The sequence below is a fragment of the Mya arenaria genome, chromosome 10 (genome assembly GCF_026914265.1).
Source record: "Mya arenaria isolate MELC-2E11 chromosome 10, ASM2691426v1".
NCBI classification, from domain to species: Eukaryota; Metazoa; Mollusca; class Bivalvia; order Myida; family Myidae; genus Mya; species Mya arenaria.
Window position 1 is genome coordinate 58,740,599 of NC_069131.1, and position 26,681 is coordinate 58,767,279.

Genomic DNA, 26,681 nt, shown 5'->3' on the forward strand with positions numbered 1-26,681 from the left:
GCCAATACAGTCGTTCAGGTGAGTGAATGATGGCACGCTTGTGGCCAATATAGTCGTTGTTCAGGTGAGTGAATGATGGCACGCTTGTGGCCAAAACATTCGTTCAGATGAGTGAATGATGGCCCCCTTGTGGTCAATACTGTCGTTCAGGTGAGTGAATGATGGCCCGCTTGTGGCCAATACTGTCGGTTAGGTGAGTGAATGATGGCACGCTTGAGGCCAATACTGTCGTTCAGGTGCGTGAATGATGGCACGCTTGTGGTCAATACAGTCATTCGTGTGAGTGAATGATGGCACGCTTGTGGTCAATACAGTCGTTCAGGTGAGTGAATGATGGCACGCTTGTGACCAATACAGTCGTTCAGGTGAGTGAATGACGGCACGCTTGTGGCCAATACAGTCGTTCAGGTGAGTGAATGATGGCACGCTTGTGACCAATACAGTCGTCAGGTGAGTTGATGACGGCACGCTTGTGACCAATACAGTCGTTCAGGTGAGTGAATGACGGCACGCTTGTGGCCAATACTGTCGTTCAGGTGAGTGAATGATGGCACGCTTGTGGCGAATAAAGTCGTTCAGGTGAGTGAATGATGGCACGCTTGTGGCCAATGCAGTCGTTCAGGTGAGTGAATGATGGCACGCTTGTGGTGAATACAGTTGTTTAGGTGAGTGAATGACGGCACGCTTGTGACCAATATTGTCGTTCAGGTGAGTGAATGATGGCACGCTTGTTGTCAATATTGTCGTTCAGGTGAGTGAATGATGGCACGCTTGTGACCATTACTGTCGTTCAGGTGCGTGAATGATGGCACGGTTGTGTTCAATACAGTCGTTCAGGTGAGTGAATGATGGCCTGCTTGTGGCCAATACAGTATTTCAGGTGAATGAATGATGGCCCGCTTGTGGCTAATATAGTCGTTCAGGTGAGTGAATGATGGCCTGCTTGTGGCTAATACAGTCGTTCAGGTGAGTGAATGATGGCTCGCTTGTGGTCAATACTGTCGTTCGGGTGAGTGAATGATGGCACTCTTGTGGTCAATACTGTCGTTCAGGTGAGTGAATGACGGCACGCTTGTGACTAATACTGTCGTTCAGGTGAGTGAATGATGGCACGGTTGTGTTCAATACTGTCGTTCAGGTGAATGAATGATGGCCCGCTTGTGGCCAATACAGTCGTTCAGGTGAATGAATGATGGCCCACTTTTGGCTAATACAGTCGTTCAGGTGAGTGAATGATGGCCCGCTTGTGGCTAATACAGTCGTTCAGGTGAGTGAATGATGGCACGCTGGTTGTCAATACAGTCGTTCAGGTGTGTGAATGATGGAACGCTTGTGGCCAATACAATCGTTCAGGTGAGTGAATGATGGCACGCTTGTGGCCAATACATACGTTCAGGTGAGTGAATGATGGAACGCTTGTGGCTAATACAATCGTTCAGGTGAGTGAATGATGGCACGCTTGTGGCTAATACAGTCGTTCAGGTGAGTGAATGATGGCACGCTTGTGGTCAATACAGTCGTTCAGGTGAGTGAAAGATGGCACGCTTGTTGCCAATACAGTCGTTTGTTTTGTCGATCTTTTTTATGTCATTGTTCTGGTTATATCTTACTTTGTTTCATAGTTTTCTTTTTAGTTTGACATGTTCTGTATTTCGTTAATATCGAATGTTCGTTATCTAGAAGTATATCATGAGGTCTAAACGACTTCGACATAACTAGTGTCGGATGTACTTGGAAAAAACTACAACAGCAAAATAAAACGATTATAACATGCAATTTTCTGTTCGAATTTGGAATCGATTATAATTATTTTCCGAAATGTTTACATTCCATCATGTTTATACTTTTCAATTTTAAGTTATAAATCATATTTTTTCATATATTTGCATAGTTTTGGTTATATTTCTTATGCATAATACACTATCTTGTATGACTGAATATTCAAGGCGTTAACAATCAAACAGATGGTACCGTATTGAAATAAAAATCGCTATCAGTTTCATCATTATATTGCATAATAATTTCTCAAGGACATTAATATTCCTACACTTGCGTCAGACCGCACAATTGTCTACGTGTGCATCCGGAAATTCAACGTTGTATATGCGCGCGCATCAGGAAACGACAGCTTTCTGAGCGTGCAATGGATGCTTTGAATGAAAACCAGCCCAAAGGATTATTTTTTTACGTTCAGTATATATCGGTGGACAGCAGGATTATTGGGGATATTGCGAGTGTCGGGAGAAAAGTGTTGTACTCCGATTTTACGGATGCTCTTTAAAATGTTGAGGATATTTCTCGTAAGTCTGATTTTATTTATTATAAATATAAAATCATTTACAAAATTTTCTAGCACACCGGATAGGCATTTCCGGTGATATCAGCCGTGCTGGAAAACTCCATCTGGCATCCCCCCATGCCAGATGAGTCACGCGCTGTGACGTAATACTTTCAATTTCTATTATTAAACACTAAATGTAACCATAGTTATGCGATTTTAATAGATGAGTTCCATTAACATTAACTTTACAAAAATATTCCTTAAAAAAATATAACCCTTAAAAGACGTCATAGCAAAGGAACTTATTGACGTATGCAGTGAATACAAATTACTGCGCGTCATGACGTCAGTAAACATCATCGCACGCGCTTTTTGGTGAAATGTACAAAAACGCGCTTTCTTATGTATTTTCTTCACAAAAAATGTTATTTAAGGTATGCTAGAAAAAATATCTATCATGTGTGTCCGTTCCGGATAGAAAAATCCGACCCTCGGGCACGCTGCGTAGCCGGTAACTCGGCAAGCCTCGTTACCTGGCAACGCAGGTGCCCTCGGGTCGGATTTTTCTATTCGGAACGTATTATTAGTATATACGGTATTCTAAATTCTCAGATTGAACCACATGATTTGAAAAATGTGAAATTCGTTGTCGCATTTATAAGAAATTGAGAAAAATGGAATTCAGTCGTGGTTAAATATTAAAATTAAGACGAATGATGAATTAGTTATAAAATTTGTCCACTAACATAGTAAAAATAATATTTGTCATGTGTTTCCGGTATGGATAGAAAAATCCGACAGGAGGGCACCTGCGTTGCTACGCAGCGTGCCCGAGGGTCGGATATTTCTATCTGGACCGGACACACATGCTTGACATTTCTTCTATCATACCTTAATTTACTTTTTTGTGAAAAGAATACATAGAAATCGCTTTTTGTAAATTTCACCAAAAAGCGCGTGCGATGATGTTTACTGACGTCATGACGCGCTGTAATTTTTATTCGCTGCATACGTCAAAAAGTTTCTTCAGTATCACGTCTTTTAAGGGTTATTTTGTTTTGTTTTGAAGGTATATTTTAGTAAAGTAAATGTTTAAGGAACCCATCTATTGAAATCTCATTGTTATGGTTAAATAAAGTGTATGATTAAAGAACTAAAAAGTATTACTTGACAGCGCGTGACTCATCTGGAATGGTGGGTGCCAGATGGAATTTTCCAGCACGGCTGAATTCACCAAAAATGCCTATCCGGTGTGCTAGAATAAAAATATGGTTGTACCGTATTGGTTAAAGCGTATTTATTCAGTTCAATGAAATAAAAAAAATAAAAGAACGGTGTACATATAAAAATATTTAAAATGTTTCTAAACGGATCTGAGGACTGGCATTTTAGATGCTGATATAATTTACTTCCCATGTTGCAGTTGCCTTGTTCTAGATTGCAAAACGGTTCGGTAATATAGCTAATAAGGTTATCGAATACGGGAATGTTTTCTTTGTGTTTGTGTATATATCAATTCTCATATAACCAAACGGTAACCAACAGCAGCCAATTGTATAAAAGTTGGTTAGATTTAACCGCTGGTTAAAGTTGTCCAGCGGTTAACTTTAACCAAGTTGGCCATTTTATCCAAACCGTTTATCCGTTTGTATAAAGGCAGAAAATGTGGCGGCTAAGTTAACCAACTTGGACAACTTTAACCTAACCAAAACTTCCTAAAAATACCCACAATGCACTGATCAACATGGTCGGTTAAATTTTGTCCAAATGTTAGCCGAATCACGCGCTGGTTAGGATAACTTAATTTTTATACAGTCGGTTTTCGGATAACTTGACCAAACCAGGGAGATAACCAAAAGATAACCGCTGGTTAGGAGTTATCCACGTTTATACAATTGGCTGCAGGTAGCGGTATTAGCAGGGTGCGGCTCAGTAACAGTGATAATCCGATATACGCACGGTACTTTGAACGATAGTCTTGACAATACGGTACAAAACAGATGTGAACCCAGCATTATGCATAACTATAATTATACGATAATACCCAATACTAGCGTTTGTTAAGTCACGATCGAGTTTCCAAATTGAAGAGAAATTCAAGTCAATTTACTTGTCGAGCGTTATTTTGAAGAATCAGTTGGTGTATGAATCATGTTGGAATACGGTGTTGGACAAATCAGCAAGTGCATTGTAATTTCTTTGGAAGTAAACATTTAATGAGGATGAAACATCTCTGTGGAAATGACAGTGGCGGTGGGTGGGGTAACGTGAACTTTCGCGGAAGAAAAGCCAGAGGACGCGAAAAGACTTAAGTGTTGAACTGTGCCCTTTCTTCTGGAAGTTGCTGGGTGCACTACATTATGTTATTGTTTCATTTCCTCGATTTCATGTTTTGTCAGATGCTTTATTTTTACCAAATGTCAATTCCAAATTCCAAAATAAGTCGTCATCATTGTAATTTAATATTTCTTCAACTGTTCCATCCGTCATGAAATCATCTACATTAAAATCAATTAAATTATCGTTGCTTATTTTGTTTTAACTGCTTTACTGCAGATTACAGTTTTGCATGTTGCCAATATTTACTACGATTTCATTGAAATAAATAGTTCCGTAGTAAATATGCCTCGCCCATTAGTATTATTGCGCCCAATGACAGGACAGAAGTATCGAACAAACGCACGCGATTTCGATGAGAAATGCCATTGCACTTTATACAGAAATAATGTGAAATTGATAAACAACAACCATCGTTAAGGAATGAAGTGTTAATTTAAATATATAATAATAACATTATTTTAACAATGCTTCAAAATATGGATAAGAGTAAACTTGTATGTTAAATATAATAGCGCATTAATATGAGTTAACCATGATGCTTCACAATTTGGATATAACAATGATGACCATGTGTTTAAGTGGATTGAAATATATAAATTATCTAATAACTTTTTTAAAACTTATTTCTCTTTGTTTGTTTGTTATTTCCTGTCGGTCAAATTAATACATTGGCTCTGCATTTTGTGTATATGTATTAGTGAGACAATTTATTTACTCTAAATAGTGTCAACTCTAATTGGCCCAGAGTCATTAAACAAATACACAGGTTATAAAACCCCTGTTGTGACATCAGTGCTTTAACCAAAGGATGCACCGCAGAGAATTATTATGCCAAACATACCATAAAATAGGCATTTAACGTCTTGTATAAATCCATTGGACAGTGATCGATCGCATTGGTTTTGAAAGTCCTCAGGGCAGGTATCAATGTCAACAATTATCAACTATTACATTGAATATATGACAAAAGAATAGTGAGTTTGATTGAAAGGTATATTTTATTATAGTGAAAATGGATAAATAGGTTGACAGTCCCGTTAAAATGGATAAATAGGTTGACTGTCCCGTTAAAATTACCCAATATTAACAAACAGTTATTGAAATTGATATAAGCATCACACTTAATAAACAAAATGTCTCCAAACGGAACTAGAGAAGATTTCCTATCCAGTTAGCAACAGGTACTATGTAATTGGAATCAGCTGAAAATCTCTACATTTATTAAGGCATAGTGAATAATTATCAAATTTTTTATTCACTAAATAACGTTTGAATCATGTTCTCTTGCTGGGGGAAGATATGTTTGTTTTATTAATCTCCATGTTTTTATAGCAGAAACAAATGGAATCAAAATAAATGCCAGTCATTAATAAAGGTTATTGTATTTATTTTGCAACCTGAGTATAATGTAACCGGTGTGAAGGTCAGTTTAATGAGAATAAAAGAAAGTATTATTGTTTTAGGTGGCTTTTCTTAAGTAAACGATGTAGTCAATTCACCCAATAGTAAACTGTTAACTGCGTCTGAAGAGGCGAGAATGAATTGACTAGTTTTGGCCTGGGCATGTGTTTCTGTGAATTTCGTTATTAACCTTATACTTCATCTTTAACTTTATCAACTGAGATAATTTGATGGTGATGATGATTATAATGATTGGCAAATTATATCAGGTATCGGTCCTCACCACAGATCGCTGCAGACATTAAAACACTTTGTGACAGAATAAATGACAGGAAATGAAAATGCACAGTCAAAATGCAATCACCAAGGTAAAGAGTACACATTTGACATGCCAAGTATAAAAACTAATGGTGACAATATCGTCATGGTTTTAAATTCAAGTACCAGAAACGATTGTGATGAAAGTGTGCATTTTATCAATGAAAGATAAGGACATGACTGTAACGAATAACTGGTAAAATGATAAACACATGGCAGCGGTTGCGAACATTAAATATTGGTTTACAATTAACTACATTAACATCCTTTTATGTCAACAAAACAAGATCTTTGGAATACAGACAAAAAGATTCAATATGCGCCATCTCCTTCAGTATATCTTTATTTTGATGGGAACTGCCTTTGAATTACAAGCTTCCAACATAACAATGATTGCGTATATTAAGTAGACAGTTTGTAAGCAAATGTTAAACATAAAATTAAACCTACAAATTCAACTATATCAGATATATAGGGCTTCTACTTATTCTCATCCCTCATAATTGCATAGATACCTTTAACCCAGCAGCAACCAACCAACCACGACTGCGGTCTTTTTTTGTGATTGCAAATACAGTCGAATTTTGTTTTAACACCGACAAGTTGAATTTTAACACAATTTACGATGTACAAGAAATGCGAGAACATTTACTTTACTGTTTGGAAAAATAAAAAAAGTGTATGCCTTTCCAAAGATCGAGTACCGAAATCGTTGAAAATAAAAACATGGCGTTTATGCCAGAATATATTGACGGTATGGTCAGTTGTGAAAATAAACGGTGTAAAAAGTGATATAATGGCAAATGTGACTGAATTAAATCCGGGGAAAAGGTGTGGAAGTTGCAATATGTCGCCTGGAAATACACAAACAATCAAAGTATTTTTGCAAACGCGTCCTAAAGTCTAAATACATTTCTACCCATACAAAATCACATTAAATGAACATGTTTTTAATATTGACTTCATGAACATTTGTCATTTGTAGTACATTATACAAGTTTAAATACAACTTTACGTTCATTTATGCTTTTATCAACATAAACAATGTTTTATTATATTGGTAAAATAGTTATATTATTCATTATTTGTGAAATTAAACATCATGTATATTTAAGTAACTTTAATATATTTATATATGTTTTTTTTTATCATTCGTCCTTTCTGTTATTTCAAAGATACATATCAAATGGAACACTTTAAATTGGTTGTTTGTATTACTTCGCAATTCGCAAAAAAATATAACTTTATAACTAGAACATTTAAACAAACAAGGTTCACAAGAAAACAAGTCATAAAATATACCTTCAAAACAGCGATCCTATCCGATAACCATTACTTCAATAGGCAATTAATACATGACCATGTGATACCGGAATTTATCACTAAACCCGGGATCAACATAATCCGGTATTGGAAAACGATGCCGGGTACCGGGCGACACCTGGTACCGAATACATTTTTTGGCTACTTGCCATTTAGGGTTGTGTTCAAAGAAAAGGGATGTAACGGTTGAGCTTTATTTGATCAGTACTCATCTGCTCGATTATAACAGACACCTTGGCTCATTTTTAAAAACAGTCTCATATCTTAGACTGTCCTGGTGAGCTCTGCTGATGAAAATAGTACTACTTGAAAAATATTTTTATTATTCACTTAATTTGTGTAAAACGATGAAATGGAATAACGATAGCTATTAAATTAAGGTTTGAGTCTGAATTCGGACTTGAGACTGTTCGTACTTAAATTTCCATTTAGTTATAAAATGGATAATTAAGAAGCGCGCTGGCTAGTATATAGATATTTCACGATCAAAACTAAGAAAATTAGCATTTATATTTGTTCTCCAAAACAATTAAATCGTCACTGGGCGCCGTCCGGCTTGCCGACTTATTTGTTTTGATCATCACAATTAAGCTCAAACAGTTACATTTATCCAAAGTAATAGATATATTTCCTTATTTCAAAATATTTTATTTTGTTTAAAAAGAAAACGTTCAATTTATTTGTATCAATGACATTGTATCTTATGTAAATTGTTAATCGTATGATAATTTGTATACCTTTGACCAAAGAATTTAAAAAAAAGCAGGGATGGGAAAAGGCGAAACCTGTTCCCTATTTAAGAAATATTACAAACCACCAAGCGTGATATGACGTTTAAAGGCCCTGACAGTCAATCCCCGAAGGTGAATATGGACCGAGGCGTTAGCCGAGATCCATTCAACTTCGGGCTGACAATGGAGACAATGAACTGTGGAAAATACAGTAATGGCCGATATTGATGAATTAAAATTTCACAATGCAAATTAACATCCCGTAAACACCGCCTTTCCTATTTCTAATTAAGTATGTATTAACAATTTCAGAAGTGTTTTAATGTTCATGCTTTTTTGACAGTTAACCTAATGACTTGTTGGAAGAAAATTTGAAAACATAACGTCACCTTAGTGCAAGAACTCAATATCTACTTCTATTTCTATGAGCAGTTATTCAGTTATTGCACTAAGTTGACGGTAAGAGCCTTAACAAACGTAACCAGCTTCACAGCCTGGTTTCATGTGATTTGTGAAGTAGTCAAATTGTACGATTTGTCAATGGCCACTCAATACTGGTGGCCACTTAAAACAGGGTTGCCTGTATGCATTTCTAGTTCTGATTTAGGTGTCATTGTATATAAAGTATGATTTTAGGCCTTTCCAAGAATATCTTTAAGTTGTGAATTTTAACGGAAATGATAACGAAACATATCCGAAGGTTATTGTGTTCCAAGTTAATCCTGAAGAACTGTTCTGTTCTGTTCTTCAGGAAAGTAGATGCCTTAGATTGCTCAAAACTCTTACGAGGGTTTGAAATGAGCCTGTTTTTGCCAATCAATCAGGTCGCGATATAAAACATAGTATACATTTCATTAACTGATGTTTGATTAAGGGTAAACATACCATGTGGTTTGATGTCATATGTAAACAAAACGTCGATAGAAATTTCGGACATTTTCAGCCGCATTTGAGTGTTTTCCCTTAGTCAATATTGCCCCAAAATTGATTAACATAATAGGTACGTGTACGGAAAATCCTATTAAGAACAAACGATGTGATAGGTTGAAAGAGAAAGAGGGTCAAACAGACTGGGAACATATTTGTCACAAAGTCACGCTTAATATACTGGACAGTTTTGAGTAAGGATTTGCCCACATGCAACTGATATATGGTAGACTGATATTAGCCCCTAGGACATTTACCCCTAAGACCCGTAGGGCATTAGCCCCAGAGCTCTAATTTGCATAGGCGGACAAAGGTACCTTCATGATATTGCACATGCGGACGATAGCACTTCAACATAGGATACTAGCCCCTTCATGATTTTGTACATATGGACAACAGCCTCTTCATTATTTAGCACATATGGTCAATATACGCATCACATTTCTGTGTAAAATACCTTTTAACCACGTGGTATGTAAACCATTTGTTTGTCATTGTTATCATAATGGTATAGCCATTTCTAACTTTAATCGACCAAATAAAAAATATTGAAAATTGAACAGTTCTCTTATGGAACCTCATTTTTTTCATTTATAAACAGACCCTTGCTCTCCTGGCAGCTGTTCAATGTAAATTTGGAGGTGGATTTGTTCATCCTGAATACTACTACGAGGGGGAATCTGAATCTGAATCTGAATCCAGCGAATCTTCAAGCGAATCCTCCAGTGACACCTCGAGCGAACACCCACCATGCCCGTGTACCCGTAAGTAACAATAGCAAGCCGATTTTTGCAGTCGAAAAAGGGACTAACCCGACAATATTTAAATAGTTTGCGTGACTTTTTCGAGTTACAACTATTCAAACCAGAGTTGAGGATCTTTTATGTCTCATCCTATATATTGCTTTATGCATGTACATCAGCATGTTGACCGGTCTTTAATAAGTGATTATTGTTACTTATTAGCCAGGGACTATTCTTTCCAGGTTAGATCTTTAGTTGATGTTTTATGTTATATTTGTATTGTATAATGCATGCAAAGTATTACAAAAAGTATCTATTCGTTATTGCTCATTAGTTTTGTTTGTGTGTAGGCGCTTTTCTTATATTTGATATGCATAAATAAATATTTGTCTACATATTGTGAATTATGCAACTTGACTATATTCGATTATTGATTAAGCCTTGCTTAACATATAAGCGCCTTGTTTTTGGCAACATGTGTAAAATGAGAGTTAAAGGTACTCGGTCATGTTTTTGGACCGAAAACAAGTTTTTCTGGTAATGCATATGAAAACACTCACTTTATTATTATTTTACTCCATGATATCAAAAATGCTGAAAAAATACAATTATAGTATAAAAATATTTTGGTCTTAGTGGGGTTCGAACCCACGTGTGGAAATAAAGAAAACATATAAAACGGAGCCCTTCACCACTAGGCCACATTGACTTTCAGCAAAGTGATATATATTTGGACCTTTTAACAATACATTGATAACATCACGCGATAATGTCATCACACATATTAACGTTATATACATATTTGCAACACTATTTTAAATAAGTTTTTTTCAACAGCAGATATTTGAGAAAAAGTTACAGTTGTACTAAATAAATTTCAAGAACATAAATGCAAATTCAAAAACAAACGTTACGTTACCTAATCAGAGATATATATACAGAAATTCTGAGTACGGGCAAGCGTTCTAAAAAGCTTATTCAAACACTTAACGACATATTTCCCTAGATGAAATGAACTCATTTATAATTTTTAGCTCGACTATTCGAAGAATAGTTGGGCTATCACTTATAAGTCCAATACCCTACATTATATTGAATTCATACTTCACACAGTAGTTCAGGGCCATCACATGATGAGGTTAGATAACTCCATATTATTCTTTACACCGATTATGGCTCCTGATTGACTATGGAACTTGAGTTAAAGTTTTAGGGCAAATTGGAATATTTATTAATAACTTCTATATCCTTCATTCGATTGACGAATAATTTTAGTTAGGTTCGACATAAAGAGACCAAACTTGGTATTTTTATACGTTACTGTATTCTAAGTCAAAGCGGCGTAGTCGAGCGCGCTGTCTTACGACGGCTATTGTTTAATTTCATTTTGCCCGAGCGTGACTGAAGTTTAAGCGGAGGCCAAGTTAGAAATTGTGAGAAAATGATAACCTCAGTCGGTCAGAATGGCATAAACATTGATAAACCATTATATGATATGTCTTCAGCTTTTCAGTGCCCCCGTCATCCCCGTAACTGATTTATTGAAACGCTTTTAATAAATCCTATCTAAGTGATGTTTATTTATTACTGTAATCATGACGTTTGTGTTTGTCTATATTTTAGCGCTCGAAGTCGGCCAGTGTTGTGACGACTGTCATTACTGTAAAGATGAAAATGCCATATGCGACACATACGGATATAGTAAAGTGTGCGTCTGCAAAGATGGCTTCATATTCGACTATGAATGCAAGAAGTGCGTTCCTGGTTAGTTTAGTTTTCATTACTTTAATTACATATTAATAATTATTACTGAGGTATTTCGAAATTATTGGATTGGGATATGTGTCGTTGGTCGGGCTAACGGGCGAGCGGCCGATTGTCAACAGGTGGTTTCCGCTCAATATCTTTATTTCGAATTGATGGGTAGATTGTAGGAATCTAAAACCTGGTTTAATGAATTGTGGCATTCATGGTTTCCATTTTTAAACAATTACTGATGCATTAGAATCAGAAATTACTTTATTTGGATATAAGATAAAGTCTTCCATACAAATGAAATTACAATAAACGAAAATCGATAAAAAAATACATAAGTTTACTATCTAGACTATACTTGATACTAATGTTTTCATTGTGTTACAGAAAACACACACACAAACAACACAATTCAAGAATGAGATATAATATAAAAAAAATACATGCACTGGGGCCTGTTTTAATAAGATATCGTAGCCGTAAACATTACGCTGCTTAAGAGTGCTCGGGGAAATCCGTAAATTTACGGATCTATACAATAAAGGTTCGAGATAACCATATTTGTACTGAAGCGCAGGTTGTCCGGTGCAGTGGTTAGCGCACTCGCTTCTCGCCAAGGCGACCAGGTTCGATTCTCGGCCTGGGCGCATGTGAGTTTGGTTAGTGGTCACCAAGCCGGTCAAGTGGGTGACTCCCGGTACTCCGGTTTCCCCCACAAAACAAGACCAAACTCTCTCGCAACATCGTGCCAACGAGAGTGACTTAGTATAAGTTATCCTAACTTTCTTCACAATCATTCACATACCGTGTGGGTATGCAACGCCGAGAGCGTTAAAAGCTGTAATAGATTAACCATAAAGGGTCACATAACTTTATTTTGTGATAATAGCAAGCTTTACGAAAGGGTGCACTGAAATTAACTCCAACATTACATCGACATTAAACCATTGAGCAATGACATATTGGACTGTTCTCTATCGGTGTCGGATATTGTTGATCTCATACCAAAACTGGGGGTGGCCCCCTCCACCCGTTTTGTTACGCGAGATACAGGACCCAATTTCGCTGGTCACGGGACTCACTGTGTCGATACGGGGTACGCAGAAAATAACTATTTTTGTGTTGATTACGCATGTTGGAATTTATTTGTATCACAATGCTGCTTTAAATTACTCTTCATCCCATTGTGCTCTTTGAAAACGTGTATTAACTTAAATTGACACGAACTTTCATTTCAGATTAAGACATGAGCTTGTTGTCTTACCCCATCGTAGTGTTATTAATTATAATATGTATAACATAATAAGTATTTAAAATAACTTATCAGGTAATTCTCAAGTAACTTTAATTACCTTCGCATAAGTGAAGAACAGTGTCACTAGAGTGAAATATAGGAAACTCTTAAAATATCTGCTGCAATTTGAGTTATGTCTCTTCCACCAGCCTAAGTCGAACATGAGAACACTTTAGGCTGCTAAAATGACGTGGATATGCACATGCGTACGAACACAGTTTGGTCGTATATACTAAATTGTATGCAGGCTTTTGTGCTTTTCTAATATTAGTATACAGTTTACATTTAAGAAAATAAAACAAATGATAAAACTCTGGATATCTAATTAATTATCACAACAGTTTAACCATAGGGCTAAATGGAAAATATTTTGAAAAGTTGCTTAAACAACAGAGTCTGAACTCAGGTTGGAAATTGTTCGTATTCATGGCCAAAGGACATGTATTCACTTACGTCTCGAGTCTGAACTCAGGTTTGAAACTGTTCGTAGTCATGGCCAAAGGACATGTATTCACTAACGTCTCGAGTCTGAACTCAGGTTTGAAACTGTTCGTATTCATGGCCAAAGGACATGTATTCACTAACGTCTTGAGTCTGAACTCAGGTTTGAAACTGTTCGTAGTCATGGCCCCAGGACATGTATTCACTAACGTCTCGAGTCTTAACTCAGGCTTGAAACTGTTCATAATCATGGCCCCAGGACATGTATCCACTAACGTCTCGAGTCTGAACTCAGGTTTGAAACTGTTCGTATTCATGGCCCCAGGACATGTATTCACTAACGTCTCGTGTCTGAACTCAGGTTTGAAACTGTTCGTATTCATGGCCCCAGGACATGTATTCACTAACGTCTCGAGTCTAAACTCAGGTTTGAAACTGTTCGTATTCATGGCCAAAGGACATTTATTCACTAAAGTCTCGTGTCCGAACACAGGTTTGAAACTGTTCGTAGTCATGGACAAAGGACATGTATTCACTAACGTCTCGAGTCTACACTCAGGTTTAAAACTGTTCGTATTCATGGCCAAAGGACATGTATTCACTAATGTCTCGAGCCTGAACTCAGGTTTGAAACTGTTCGTAGTCATGGCCAAAGGACATGTATTCACTAACGTCTCGAGTCTGAACTCAGGTTTGAAACTGTTCGTAGTCATGTCCCCAGGACATGTATTCACTAACGTCTCGAGTCTACACTCAGGTTTGAAACTGTTCGTAGTCATGGCCCCAGTACATGTATTCACTAACGTCTCGAGTCTGAACTCAGGTTTGAAACTGTTCGTATTCATGGCCCAGGACATGTATTCACTAACGTCTCGAGTCTTAACTCAGGTTTGAAACTGTTCGTATTCATGGCCCAGGACATGTATTCACTAACGTCTCGAGTCTGAACTCAGGTTTGAAACTGTTCGTATTCATGGCCCCAGGACATGTATTCACTAACGTCTCGAGTCTGAACTGAGGTTTGAAACTGTTCGTATTCATGGCCCCAGGACATGTATTCACTAACGTCTCGAGTCTGAACTCAGGTCTGAAACTGTTCGTACTCATGGCCAAAGGACATGTATTCACTAAAGTCTCGAGTCTGAACTCAGGTTTGAAACTGTTCGTAATCATGGCCCCAGGACATGTATTCACTAACGTCTCGAGTCTAAACTCAGGTTTGAAACTGTTCGTATTCATGGCCAAAGGACATGTATTCACTAACGTCTCGGGTCTGAACTCAGGTTTGTAACTGTTCGTTTTTCATGGCCAAAAGACATGTATTCACTAACGTCTCGGGTCTGAACTCAGGTTTGAAACTGTTCGTAATCATGTCCCAGGACATGTATTCACTAACGTCACGGGTCTGAACTCAGGTTTGAAACTGTTCGTATTCATGGCCCCAGGACATGTATTCACTAACGTCTCGGGTCTGAACTCAGGTTTGAAACTGTTCGTATTCATGGCCCCAGGACATGTATTCACTAACGTCTCGAGTCTGAACTCAGGTTTGAAACTGTTCGTTATCATGGCCAAATGACATGTATTCACTAACTTCTCGAGGCTTAACTCAGGCTTGAAACTCTTCGTATTTACGGCCCCAGGACATGTATTCACTACCGTCTCGAGTCTGAACTCAGGTTTGAAACTGTTCGTAATCATGGCCCCAAGACATGTATTCACTAACGTCTCGAGTCTGAACTCAGGTTTTAAACTCTTCGTATTTACAGCCCCAGGACATGTATTCACTAACGTCTCGAGTCTGAACTCAGAATTGAAACGGTTTGTTATAATGGCCCCACGACATATATTCACTAGCGTCTTGAGTCTGAACTCAAGTCTGAAACTGTTCGTATTCATGGCCAAAGGACATGTATTCACTAACGTCTCGTGTCTGAACGCAGGTCTGAAACTGTTCGTAATCATTGCCCCAGGACATGTATTTACTAACGTCTCGAGTCTGAACTCAGGTTTGAAACTGTTCGTAGTCATGTCCCCAGGACATGTATTCACTAACGTCTCGAGTCTACACTCAGGTTTGAAACTGTTCGTAGTCATGGCCCCAGGACATGTATTCACTAACGTCTCGAGTCTGAACTCAGGTTTGAAACTGTTCGTATTCATGGCCCAGGACATGTATTCACTAACGTCTCGAGTCTTAACTCAGGTTTGAAACTGTTCGTATTCATGGCCCAGGACATGTATTCACTAACGTCTCGAGTCTGAACTCAGGTTTGAAACTGTTCGTATTCATGGCCCCAGGACATGTATTCACTAACGTCTCGAGTCTGAACTGAGGTTTGAAACTGTTCGTATTCATGGCCCCAGGACATGTATTCACTAACGTCTCGAGTCTGAACTCAGGTCTGAAACTGTTCGTACTCATGGCCAAAGGACATGTATTCACTAAAGTCTCGAGTCTGAACTCAGGTTTGAAACTGTTCGTAATGATGGCCCCAGGACATGTATTCACTAACGTCTCGAGTCTAAACTCAGGTTTGAAACTGTTCGTATTCATGTCCTTTACATGTATTCACTAACGTCTCGGGTCTGAACTCAGGTTTGAAACTGTTCGTTTTTCATGTCCCAGGACATGTATTCACTAACGTCACGGGTCTGAACTCAGGTTTGAAACTGTTCGTATTCATGGCCCCAGGACATGTATTCACTAACGTCTCGGGTCTGAACTCAGGTTTGAAACTGTTCGTATTCATGGCCCCAGGACATGTATTCACTAACGTCTCGAGTCTGAACTCAGGTTTGAAACTGTTCGTTATCATGGCCAAAGGACATGTATTCACTAACGTCTCGAGGCTTAACTCAGGCTTGAAACTCTTCGTATTTACGGCCCCAGGACATGTATTCACTACCGTCTCGAGTCTGAACTCAGGTTTGAAACTGTTCGTAATCATGGCCCCAGGACATGTATTCACTAACGTCTCGAGTCTGAACTCAGGTTTTAAACTCTTCGTATTTACGGCCCCAGGACATGTATTCACTAACGTCTCGAGTCTGAACTCAGAATTGAAACGGTTTGTTATAATGGCCCCACGACATATATTCACTAGCGTCTTGAGGCTGAACTCAAGTCTGAAACTGTTCGTATTCATGGCCAAAGGACATGTATTCACTAACGTCTCGTGTCTGAACGCAGGTCTGAAACTGTTCGTAATCATTGCCCCAGGACATGTATTTACTAACGTCTCGAGTCTGAACTCAGGTTTGAAACTGTTCGTAATCATGTCCCCAGGACATGTATTCACTAACGTCTCGTGTCTGAACTCAGGTTTGAAACTGTTTGTAATCATGGCCCCAGGACATGTATGCACTTACGTCTCGAGTCTGAACTCAGTTTTGAAACTTTTCGTAATCATGGCCAAAGGACATGTATTCACTAACGTCTCGAGTCTGAACTCAGGTTTTAAACTGTTCGTAATCATTGCCCCAGGACAGGTATTCACTAATGTCTTCAGTCTAAATTTTAGAATCAGTCAGACTCAGAAAAGCATGTTTTTGTTAAAATGATTTTGTTTTTTAAAAGTACAGTTTTTATATCAAAATTCATTATGTTTAAGATATTTTAAAACTTTTAAGTATTCAGTTGTCTCAGTCAATAAGTCAGTAAATATAGACTCACAAAGCGAAGATATCCTCGAACCCTCGAATCGGGCTGTGTCTGAAATAGAGTCCATTGTTTCTATGATATAAAATTGCAAACATGTTTATGTCTAAAATGATAGGACGCATACTCAACATATTTTGCATACAGCACTGAGTTGAGATGTGGAGTTTAATGTAATTAAATTAGGCATCTGTTGTAAGGCATGGCCTCTGCTGAAGATTACATATTTTAAAACCTTTTCCGCTCACGTACACGTCTTACAAAAACTCATGCAAACCCAAAGTTAGTTAGAATAATTGACTTGGTGCAGGTACGGCTTCAAAGCAATATCTTGACCAGGGCTGGTATTCATAAAATGACTTAAGATGCTTTATGAGTACGGCCCCAGACGTACAGTTGTGGTTACATTAATATTTAGTTTAATTTAACAGATTTTTTTCTCTAAAAATCCTTAGTATAGAATTCGACACAAATAGCGGTGACTAAAACCATGTTTTATGGCTTTCAAAAAAAAGACAAATCAAAAACCTACATGTTAATCGCGTTTAAACAAAATGTACCATAACATCAAACCTCAGAGACTCTCTCACAAAAAAATCCAATTATCAAAAAAATATAAAAAAATAAAATAAAAAATAAATCGACAAAAAATGGCAAAGTCTACTAAATACCAATTAAGTGTATTTTGGGTTATATATATAATTTGTTTAAGGAAATATGTCTTTTTATAGTAACAATAATAAGTTTATAAGATCTTTACCCCATTCATTCTTTTATTCGTTTCTTTATATTATGATATGTAATATGAAAATATGTATAACTATCCCAATCCACATGTATATGTATAGAGCGTAAATAAAGTTCAAAACTCGTTACACACAGAATACTTCCGGAAGTAAGCGGCGCAGATCGGGAATTCCCTTTTTGTTTATGTGCGAAATAAGACCTTCCCAAATCCCTTCGTCTCTTCCCGTGAGCATCTGAGTAACACGTCGAATCATTACAAAGGGCTCGTAAGTTATTGATCGGAAACATACTGAGTGCCGCTCGCCCAAATGCCCACTCGTATAAAACAATATCTCTTACAATATTAAAGTTGGATTTATATACCTTGTCGCAAAAGAGCACGTTGTTACTGTGAAGAATTTCATGAAGGTTGACGTTGATATCTTCAGTGATTGTAAAACAATAATATAATAATAATAATAATAATAATAATAATAATAATAATAATAATAATAATAATAATTATAATAATATAATAATAATAATAATAATAATAATAATAATAATAATAATAATAATAATAATAATAATAATAATAATAATAATAATAATAAAGAAATAAAATAAGAAGAAAAAATAATAAATTGATCAAAAGGTCACCTTAGGAACATTTCTGTAAAAATACTTTAAAAATCGGGCATTTTGTTTCTGAATAAAAGATTTTCAAAGTTTTCCACAATGACATACAATGAAAACTATCCCCGCTTCTGGCGGACATGTTTTAATATGAATATCAACGGTATGACGGAATTTGATATATGGTCGCTTAAAAAACATTTCTGTGAAATTATTTTGAAATCAGGTCAATGGTTTCTGAAGAGAAGATTTTCAAAGTTTTCAATATAGACATATAGTGATAACTAACCCCGCCCCTCGCAACCATGTTATTTATTAATCAAAACGGCGTGAAGGAATTTGACAGATGAACATATTTGAAAATGGTATTTTGTTTCTAAAGATATTTTTTTCCATATAGTGTGAATTTAGTGTCAAGTTAGCGGATTTGAGAAGATTTTCAAAGATTTCCATTTAAAGATATGGTAAAAAGTACGGACGCTGATGTTTCCGTTTCGCTCAATGATTAGTACCACAAATAATGTCTGTTGAGCTATTACAGAAATACTCTTTTTATACCAGATGTTCAAAATTAGATACATCTGCGTTTAAAATCGATGTTAATCGCAGCAAGATCCATGTTCTTTCAATCTTATAAAACATGTTGTGTGTTATTTATATATCCTCTACTACAGAAACGAACATGACTACGACGACGACGCCACCGCCGAATGGTAAGTGTCATGCAACATTATTTAATTTGAAAAGGACTCCTTCATGTTTTATAGGTTAATATATTAATAAGTAAATGTGCACGTGTAATGTGACGCTTGTAACAACGACAAAACATCCACAAAAGAGTGAAAAGAGCTCTATTATTAACAAACATTTCAAAATACGACAGAAAATGATTATTTTGGTAAAACCCGTAATTAACATTAGTAAAATTTGAATTGAAATTGTCCTGGTGTATTTCGCTTATGCGGTTTTGTACGGAGCGCTGAACAACCAAATTCTATGCATCTATCCCTATTCCCCCGTGTTGAGAATTTTGAAGCCTCTGGGAAAGCTCTGGGAAAGCTCTGTGATAACGGCAAGCTTGACAAAAGTCTGCACTGAAAGGACTCTCTAATAGATTGGCACCAACATAACATCGACATTAAAACAACGAACATTGATATATTGCACTGTTTCCTATCGAATACTTGGGGTGAACTCTCTCTCCCCCACGTTTTGGTACGCGGTTCTTGGGACTTACGGAGTTAACAGAAAATAATTATTTTGGTGTTGGGTACGCGTGTTAGGCGTGTTAGGCTTTATTTGTATCGGAATCCTGCCAAAAAGTTACTTGCCATTCCATTGAAAACTTGTATAAACCGAAATTTACACGAATTACCATTTCAGAGAGATGAGCGAGGTTTCTTACCCCATCATCGTGTTATTATTTATAAGATATAAAACAGAATAAGTATTTTTAATTTTTAATCACTTCTTAAGTAATTCTCAAGCTAGTTAAACAACCTTCGCTTTAGAGAAGAACAAGGTCACGAGAGTGGATTATAGGAAACTCTTTAAATATCTACTTCAAAGGGAGTTGTGTCCCTTCCACCAGCTTAAAGTCGATCATGAGAACAGAGGCTGGTCAAAGGTCGTGCATATGCGCATACGTACACAAACAGCACCCCCCATATATATATATATATATATATATATATATATATATATATATATATATATATATATATATATATATATATATATATATATATATATATATATATATATATATATATATATATAATTATGACAGGTTTCTTTCTTAAATCTATTTAATACATACATAGCTAGTTCCTATTTACATTGATATTTTGATGAGTGAATTATTGTACAAAATTATCTCATTTTGTCGTACATAATAAATCTTATCTATGTGTGGTTTTTCTAATATCAGTTTACAGTTCTTATTCAAGAACAAAATGATACTCGTTTTTTGTTTGGAATTTTGTTTAGATGTTCTATACAATATCTTGCCTCAGGCTTCAAAATTGGTCCCGACCTCAGTTTAATTTTAATAGACTTATATCAGAAAAAAATATTCTTGTCTGAATTTTGAAACCAGCCCCAATTCCACAACAACCTTCAGTCAAGTCTTAATATCAATATCAACCCAATTTACCTCTTAATAGCATAGTATGATTCAATATCTTGTATGTTTCAACTCTTTTTATAAACGTAATTTCTCATAAAATACTCTGCATTTTCTTATTTATTGTTTTGATAAACATTTTTTTTTAAAATTCCAAGAAAACTGATTCTAGCGCAAAAAAGGTTTTGGAATACAATTGATAATTTTTATGTATCACTCAAGTGCATTTTTTTTGGTCTTAAACTCCTTTTCGTAAAATACTTATTACTGATGTGTATCAACCTAATACCTAATTGAATCCTTTTCTTAAAGATGCACTCTTTCTCCTAAATAAGATGTACCACAATCAATACAATTGTTTTAATTTCCCCCAAAAAGGATGAATAAATATCGAAAACAGTGGTTCTAATGAAAGAAACTGTGTTTATTTGAAAGAAAGGTGCATAAAACATGGTATTTCTACCTTATGAGACGAAATTTGATCACTATAAATCTTTTAGCACTCACCAATCATTTAATATTTGTGCGTTTTCAGCCATTAAATACACGGTTACAATCTTGTTATCAGTAATGAATATTTTCCATAAATGCATTATTTCATAAATAGTTAAAGGTTTATCAATCAATAATTATGTTTGTTATACATGTGTATGTATTGATTTTGAATACGAGTGTCTCTTTAAAATTGAGAATGAGAATTTACTTGTTATATTGGGCCCAGATGAATCAGGCGAACCACGCGTATAAATAATTTACTTTTTTAATTGTTTATTAAAAGAAAAATATGGCATTTTAATAGATTTCGATCATATATATATATATATATCTACACTAAACTTACTCACAAAAATAATAATAATAACTCTGCTTTTCACAAAAGGTTTGAAACAACTTATCTATCTGAATTATTTGCAACTGTATTAAGACATTTTTTTTAAGATTGATTTTGTATGTTTAAAAAACATGTTTCATACAGGCAGCATCAAACAATTTAGAAGTCTATACGGACCAGTGTATCATTCTATACTGATCGCTATTTGTGCCCATATACTTGTTTGCAATTGTTGTTTTTGTCAGTATTTGATAAAAACTGACATTGAAAACCATTTTGGACCAAACAATGAAACATGCTCATGTTGAGTTAAGCTGTTTTCTACAGCATCGACATCATACGGTCAAATTCTTATAACGAGTATCATTATTTGAATTTAATAAGAGAGTGATTTTTCACTCCAATTTCCATCAACAAAAACAATCGTTAATTACGCAATATTATAGCTACCAGTATCCGGTACACATATTATATTGCGTAACTAATGATTATGTTTTTCATGGAATGATGAACGATGACTTCGAGCATTATCACAACACAGTTAACATACCATTAAATATCCACAATTCGAGCGACGATGTTTTTTTTCCGGAAGTCGCCATTTTGATTGAATGTATTAAAACCAATGCTAAACCGTTCGATATTTATTATAAAACTCCACGCATCGGTTATTTCCGTTCACAAAAACACTAAAACTGCGTATGAAGATTATAATTGATTCTATTTCTGCATTCAAAAACGCTAGTTATCACAAGATTCCGGTTGGCGATGAAAATATAGTTGCGGTCGCACATTTTTTATATAGTTTTCTACATTTTCAAAAAAAGGTGCGGTAAATCCTCGGAACGAAACATCAATTTGATATGGCCTGAGTGTATAGTTTGACCCCTCAACGCATGTACATGTATGTTAAAACATACCGTGTGAACATGCCCTTAGGTTGTGACGAAACGATTAGTTCACTATGTATATCGTCCTTATCATCATCACCATTAGCATCGTTAAGTCTATTTCAGAGCATTTATTCTAATTACAGTGCCAATAGGCGGGCCATGTGGTCGGTCTGCCAACGACTGTATTAGATCAGCAGGAATAAAGTGCGAGAACGTCATTTGCTGTAATGATAGTAAGTGAAAAGCATATGTTGCATGTATCTGATAATGGCATTTCGTAAAGAATTTGATAAGGCGAGCACTTATCTCCAATAAGTCGGTAACTTTTTTTATTAAATCCCGTTAGCCATACTTTGAGGCTTTAATAATCGCTATATTCGACAATTTATAAATTATGTATAATTCTAACGCCGACTATACGGAATACGCTAGAAACTAGATAGTTTTATGTAGCATTAGCAAGTGTTGTTAAAGGCGCATGCACTGCAGGCGGACAAACGTAATTTATTTTTGCGGAATCTTAAGTGAGGGAAATATTAGAAGCGGAATAAAATAGCTAAAATAGGTACAGGAATGGTACACTTTGACTAAAAGCACAATTTCAATTCACACAAGCTTCTATTTTCACTTTCACTGATTCTCGTTGTTTGATATAAATGATACGAAAATAGTATCTTTAAGGAGAGAATATTGCCTAAATTTTAAGTTTCAATTCAGAGCAAAGACAGATCTAAATTGTTTAATGTGTCAAACTACTGATTTTGATGATGACTGCCGTTTTATGTCTATATATCAATGTTATATTAATCATAGAAAGAAAACAAAACCCTTAAAGCCTTGATATTAAACACATTCCTCTGTGTACAAATATTTACAATTTTAAAAATATGATGACAAGAATGGAGTGATAAACTTTTTTATATGTTAAAGAATCTCTTACAATTAAGAATACATGCACATATTGTAGATAAACGTTAATATTACATATGAACAGTGTATGCATTATAGATGATGTACATAGTACAAGTCTTAATAAAATGGTTTTCTATTCAGCTCGTCTTCCATAAGCCGAAACTTTCCTTTGAGTTACGATTAAATTTCGGTTTGCTGCAGTTAGGGAAAAGTCTTTAAACAAGAATAAACATGTTGCTGAATATTCTTAAGCAGCACTCTGACAGAATGATCGTTTTGAAAACGGTTTAGTTTTTGTCTTTAAATTAGCCAGGTTTTGCGTTAATGTCTGGAAACTATTGTTTTTGACACTTCTTGTTCTAAGTAACACACTTTCATACCCAAATATTTAATTCATTGTACCAAATTTTTCGAAATGATTCTCTTAAAAACCAGGGTCGATCCCTATTTGTTAAGGCGGAACTATACTTATTGTCCTAATCGTAATAATTGGATAAGAATCGATTGCATAATGTTGCTCCAATATTGTTAACATTTTAAACTATAATATTCTTGGCCAATTTCGATTTCATAAAGTTACAAAATGTATAAAACTACTCTCATTTCAGATGGTTGGCCAGCCTGTAGTGAGAAGTTCTGTGTGTGTGAGACTGCAAAGGGCTATAAATATGATGATGCCTTAGGGGGTTGCAATTACACTGGTAAAAACCAACACGAACTAAGCAAAGACTGCAATAACTCCGCTGGAGAAATGGCAAATTTGGGATAAGCGATAACCTACAGTTATATCTAGTTACATTATGCCAGACAAAAGCCTTAATTAGCTCTCTTATAAACGACCTTGCACTCAATTAAATGCATTGTTAGTGTCACCAATTGCTTCGGAAATTGTACTTTCAATTTCAATTAATTTTCCATAAGCTCTTCTGTCATTTGCTCTATTTAAAAAAAGGATAACTACAAAAAAGATTCGAATAATCGATTATGCGAGTCGCACCTTGATAAGTCAGAGTCTTATTCCGGAACTCTGTGTACATTGGAGTTCAACGGAATTGATCTCTGTGTACATTGAAGTCGAATGGGACTGAACTCTGTGTACATTGACGTCGAATGGGACTGAACTCTGTGTACATTGAGGTCCATTGGGATTGAACTCTGTGTACATTGAGGTCCAATGGGATTGAACTCTGTGTACATTGAAGTCCAATGGGATTGAACTCTGTCTACACTGAGGTCCAATGGGATTGAACTCTGTGTACATTGAAGTCCAATGGGATTTAACTCTGTGTACATTGAGGTCCAATGGGATTTAACTCTGTGTACATTGAGGTCCAATGGGATTTAACTCTGTGTACATTGAAGTCCAATGGGATTGAACTCTGTTTACATTGAAGTCCAATGGGATTGAACTCTGTGTACATTGAGGTCCAATGGGATTGAACTCTGTGTATATTGAAGTCCAATGGGATTGTACATTTAGGTCCAATGGGATTGAACTTTGTGTACATTGACATCACATGCTATTGAAGTTTGTGAACATTGATATCCCATGAGATTGAAATCACTGTACATTGAGGTTTTATCTGAATGAACTCTGTGTACATTGATATCCCATGAGATTGTGTGTTGTTGTTTTTTTGTTATGGTTATTTTGTATGTGTGTGTTTTAGAACGAAACGTGCTCTCTCTCAGTACATGGTTGTGGATGAATACACTGCATTGACCGTAACTATGCACTGTCCACATATGAGGCTTGGAATATAAACAATTCATAGTGCATACTAACAGCGTAAATGTGTATAAGGTCTCTAATCTATCAAAAGGTCTGTATGAGTTTGAGCAGTATTTCTTTTTATATCTTCGGTGCAGGTTTAATTAATGTGAATGTAAATAGAGGTAATTTTGCAATCGTTCCAAATCGGCCATCTCCGCCAAGCTTCATGTTGGATTATGGATGAGGTGTTCCGATTGGTAGTTTTGTTGATTTATTTGGCTTGATTGACTTGTTGTTTTTTTCAATAAAATTTTATTAGTTTAAAATGACACAGTTGTTTGATCACACGACCACATTGTCAAAATTACGAACACTCTACAGTCAATTCATTATGTAAGGAAGTGAACTGCATTCGAAAAATAAGAGAAACATATGGAAATAATTAAATCTATATGTAACTAGTTACCCTCAATAGTACTATGTATCCATGATGAATAATTACGTTACATTCAAAATAACTATGCATATTTATGATAAAATGATGCTACCCTCAATAATACTATGCATACCTATGATAAATAATAACGTTACTTTCAAAACAACCATGCATATTTATGATAAATAATGATGCCACCATCAATAGTGATTTGCATATCAATGATAAATAATGATAAGATTGTGTACGTAATGATCAATTGTTTAACATGGACTGTTAAGAATACTGTTGTTAACACGCAGATGATATGTATTGCAATATCATTTTTCAAGTCTTCTTCTTACGCCGATATTTAAGCTAATGCATGCACGTTGAACTACGTTGAACTACGTTGAACTATGTATAGCGGTGTATTTAGTGTCCTCCGAGGCAAATGTTTATGATACAAAACGACTATAAAGAAATAAATACACCAATATACGTTTAACGTTGAAATAAATCATTTGACGTGTCTTATCGTACTTTAACTTATTTAAAAGAATAAATATAAGAATAGAATGTGTTTTACTTTTAATTTGAGGCCCCCTCCTTAAAGTTGTCCAAGTGAACTACATTTATGTTTCTGAAGTAGACGGAGATAAGCATAATACATTAACATGCACCTCTTCAGACTACAAATAGCTAATTATTTAGCCACCCCATACCCTTTCTCACACATTTAAACCATCTATAGTTCGCTTCTGAGGAAGTTGCGCGCTCAATGCAACGCGACATTTAACCTCAAATACTGGAAAATCCCAAAGTAGCTACCTTTCTATCTATATGACCCCATATTGTATGGTTACAAATGTAGCTGTACTTGTGTTTTATATCCTTGTAAATTTTTATTGCAAGCACACACGCACGCACGCACGCACGCACGCACGCACGCACGCACGCACGCACGCACGTGGCGCACACACACGCACACACCGACACAAACTGACACACACACACACACACCCAGGCATAACCGTTTTTCTCCCTAGTTTTTTTCTCTGAAAATCAGTAATCTTTCGGAGGCGACCACGTTTATATCTTTTTGGATGCAATTGTTCGTAACCTTCGACCAATCACAAACTGATATTCAGTAGACTGTGTGTGTGCTTGTGAACTTTTATTGGACGACTCCGGCAGATTCCTAAGAGTCAAA

At 35.9% G+C, this 26,681-nt stretch overlaps 1 protein-coding gene across 2 annotated transcripts; it reads left to right on the plus strand.

The window, feature by feature from the left end:
• The first annotated feature begins 2,144 nt into the window (after positions 1-2,144).
• On the plus strand, positions 2,145-26,047 carry LOC128206921 (uncharacterized). 2 transcript variants are annotated; one of them, XM_052909663.1, is made up of 6 exons: positions 2,145-2,300; positions 9,923-10,085; positions 11,688-11,828; positions 19,252-19,290; positions 22,571-22,660; positions 23,948-26,047. In XM_052909663.1, the coding sequence occupies exons 1-6, from the start codon at positions 2,157-2,159 to the stop codon at positions 24,106-24,108; spliced, it is 738 nt and encodes a 245-aa protein (XP_052765623.1). In that variant the 5' UTR covers positions 2,145-2,156; the 3' UTR covers positions 24,109-26,047. The 2 variants fall into 2 exon arrangements, with proteins under 2 accessions (XP_052765623.1, XP_052765624.1); XM_052909664.1 differs by lacking the exon at positions 19,252-19,290.
• Positions 26,048-26,681: the final 634 nt, after the last annotated feature.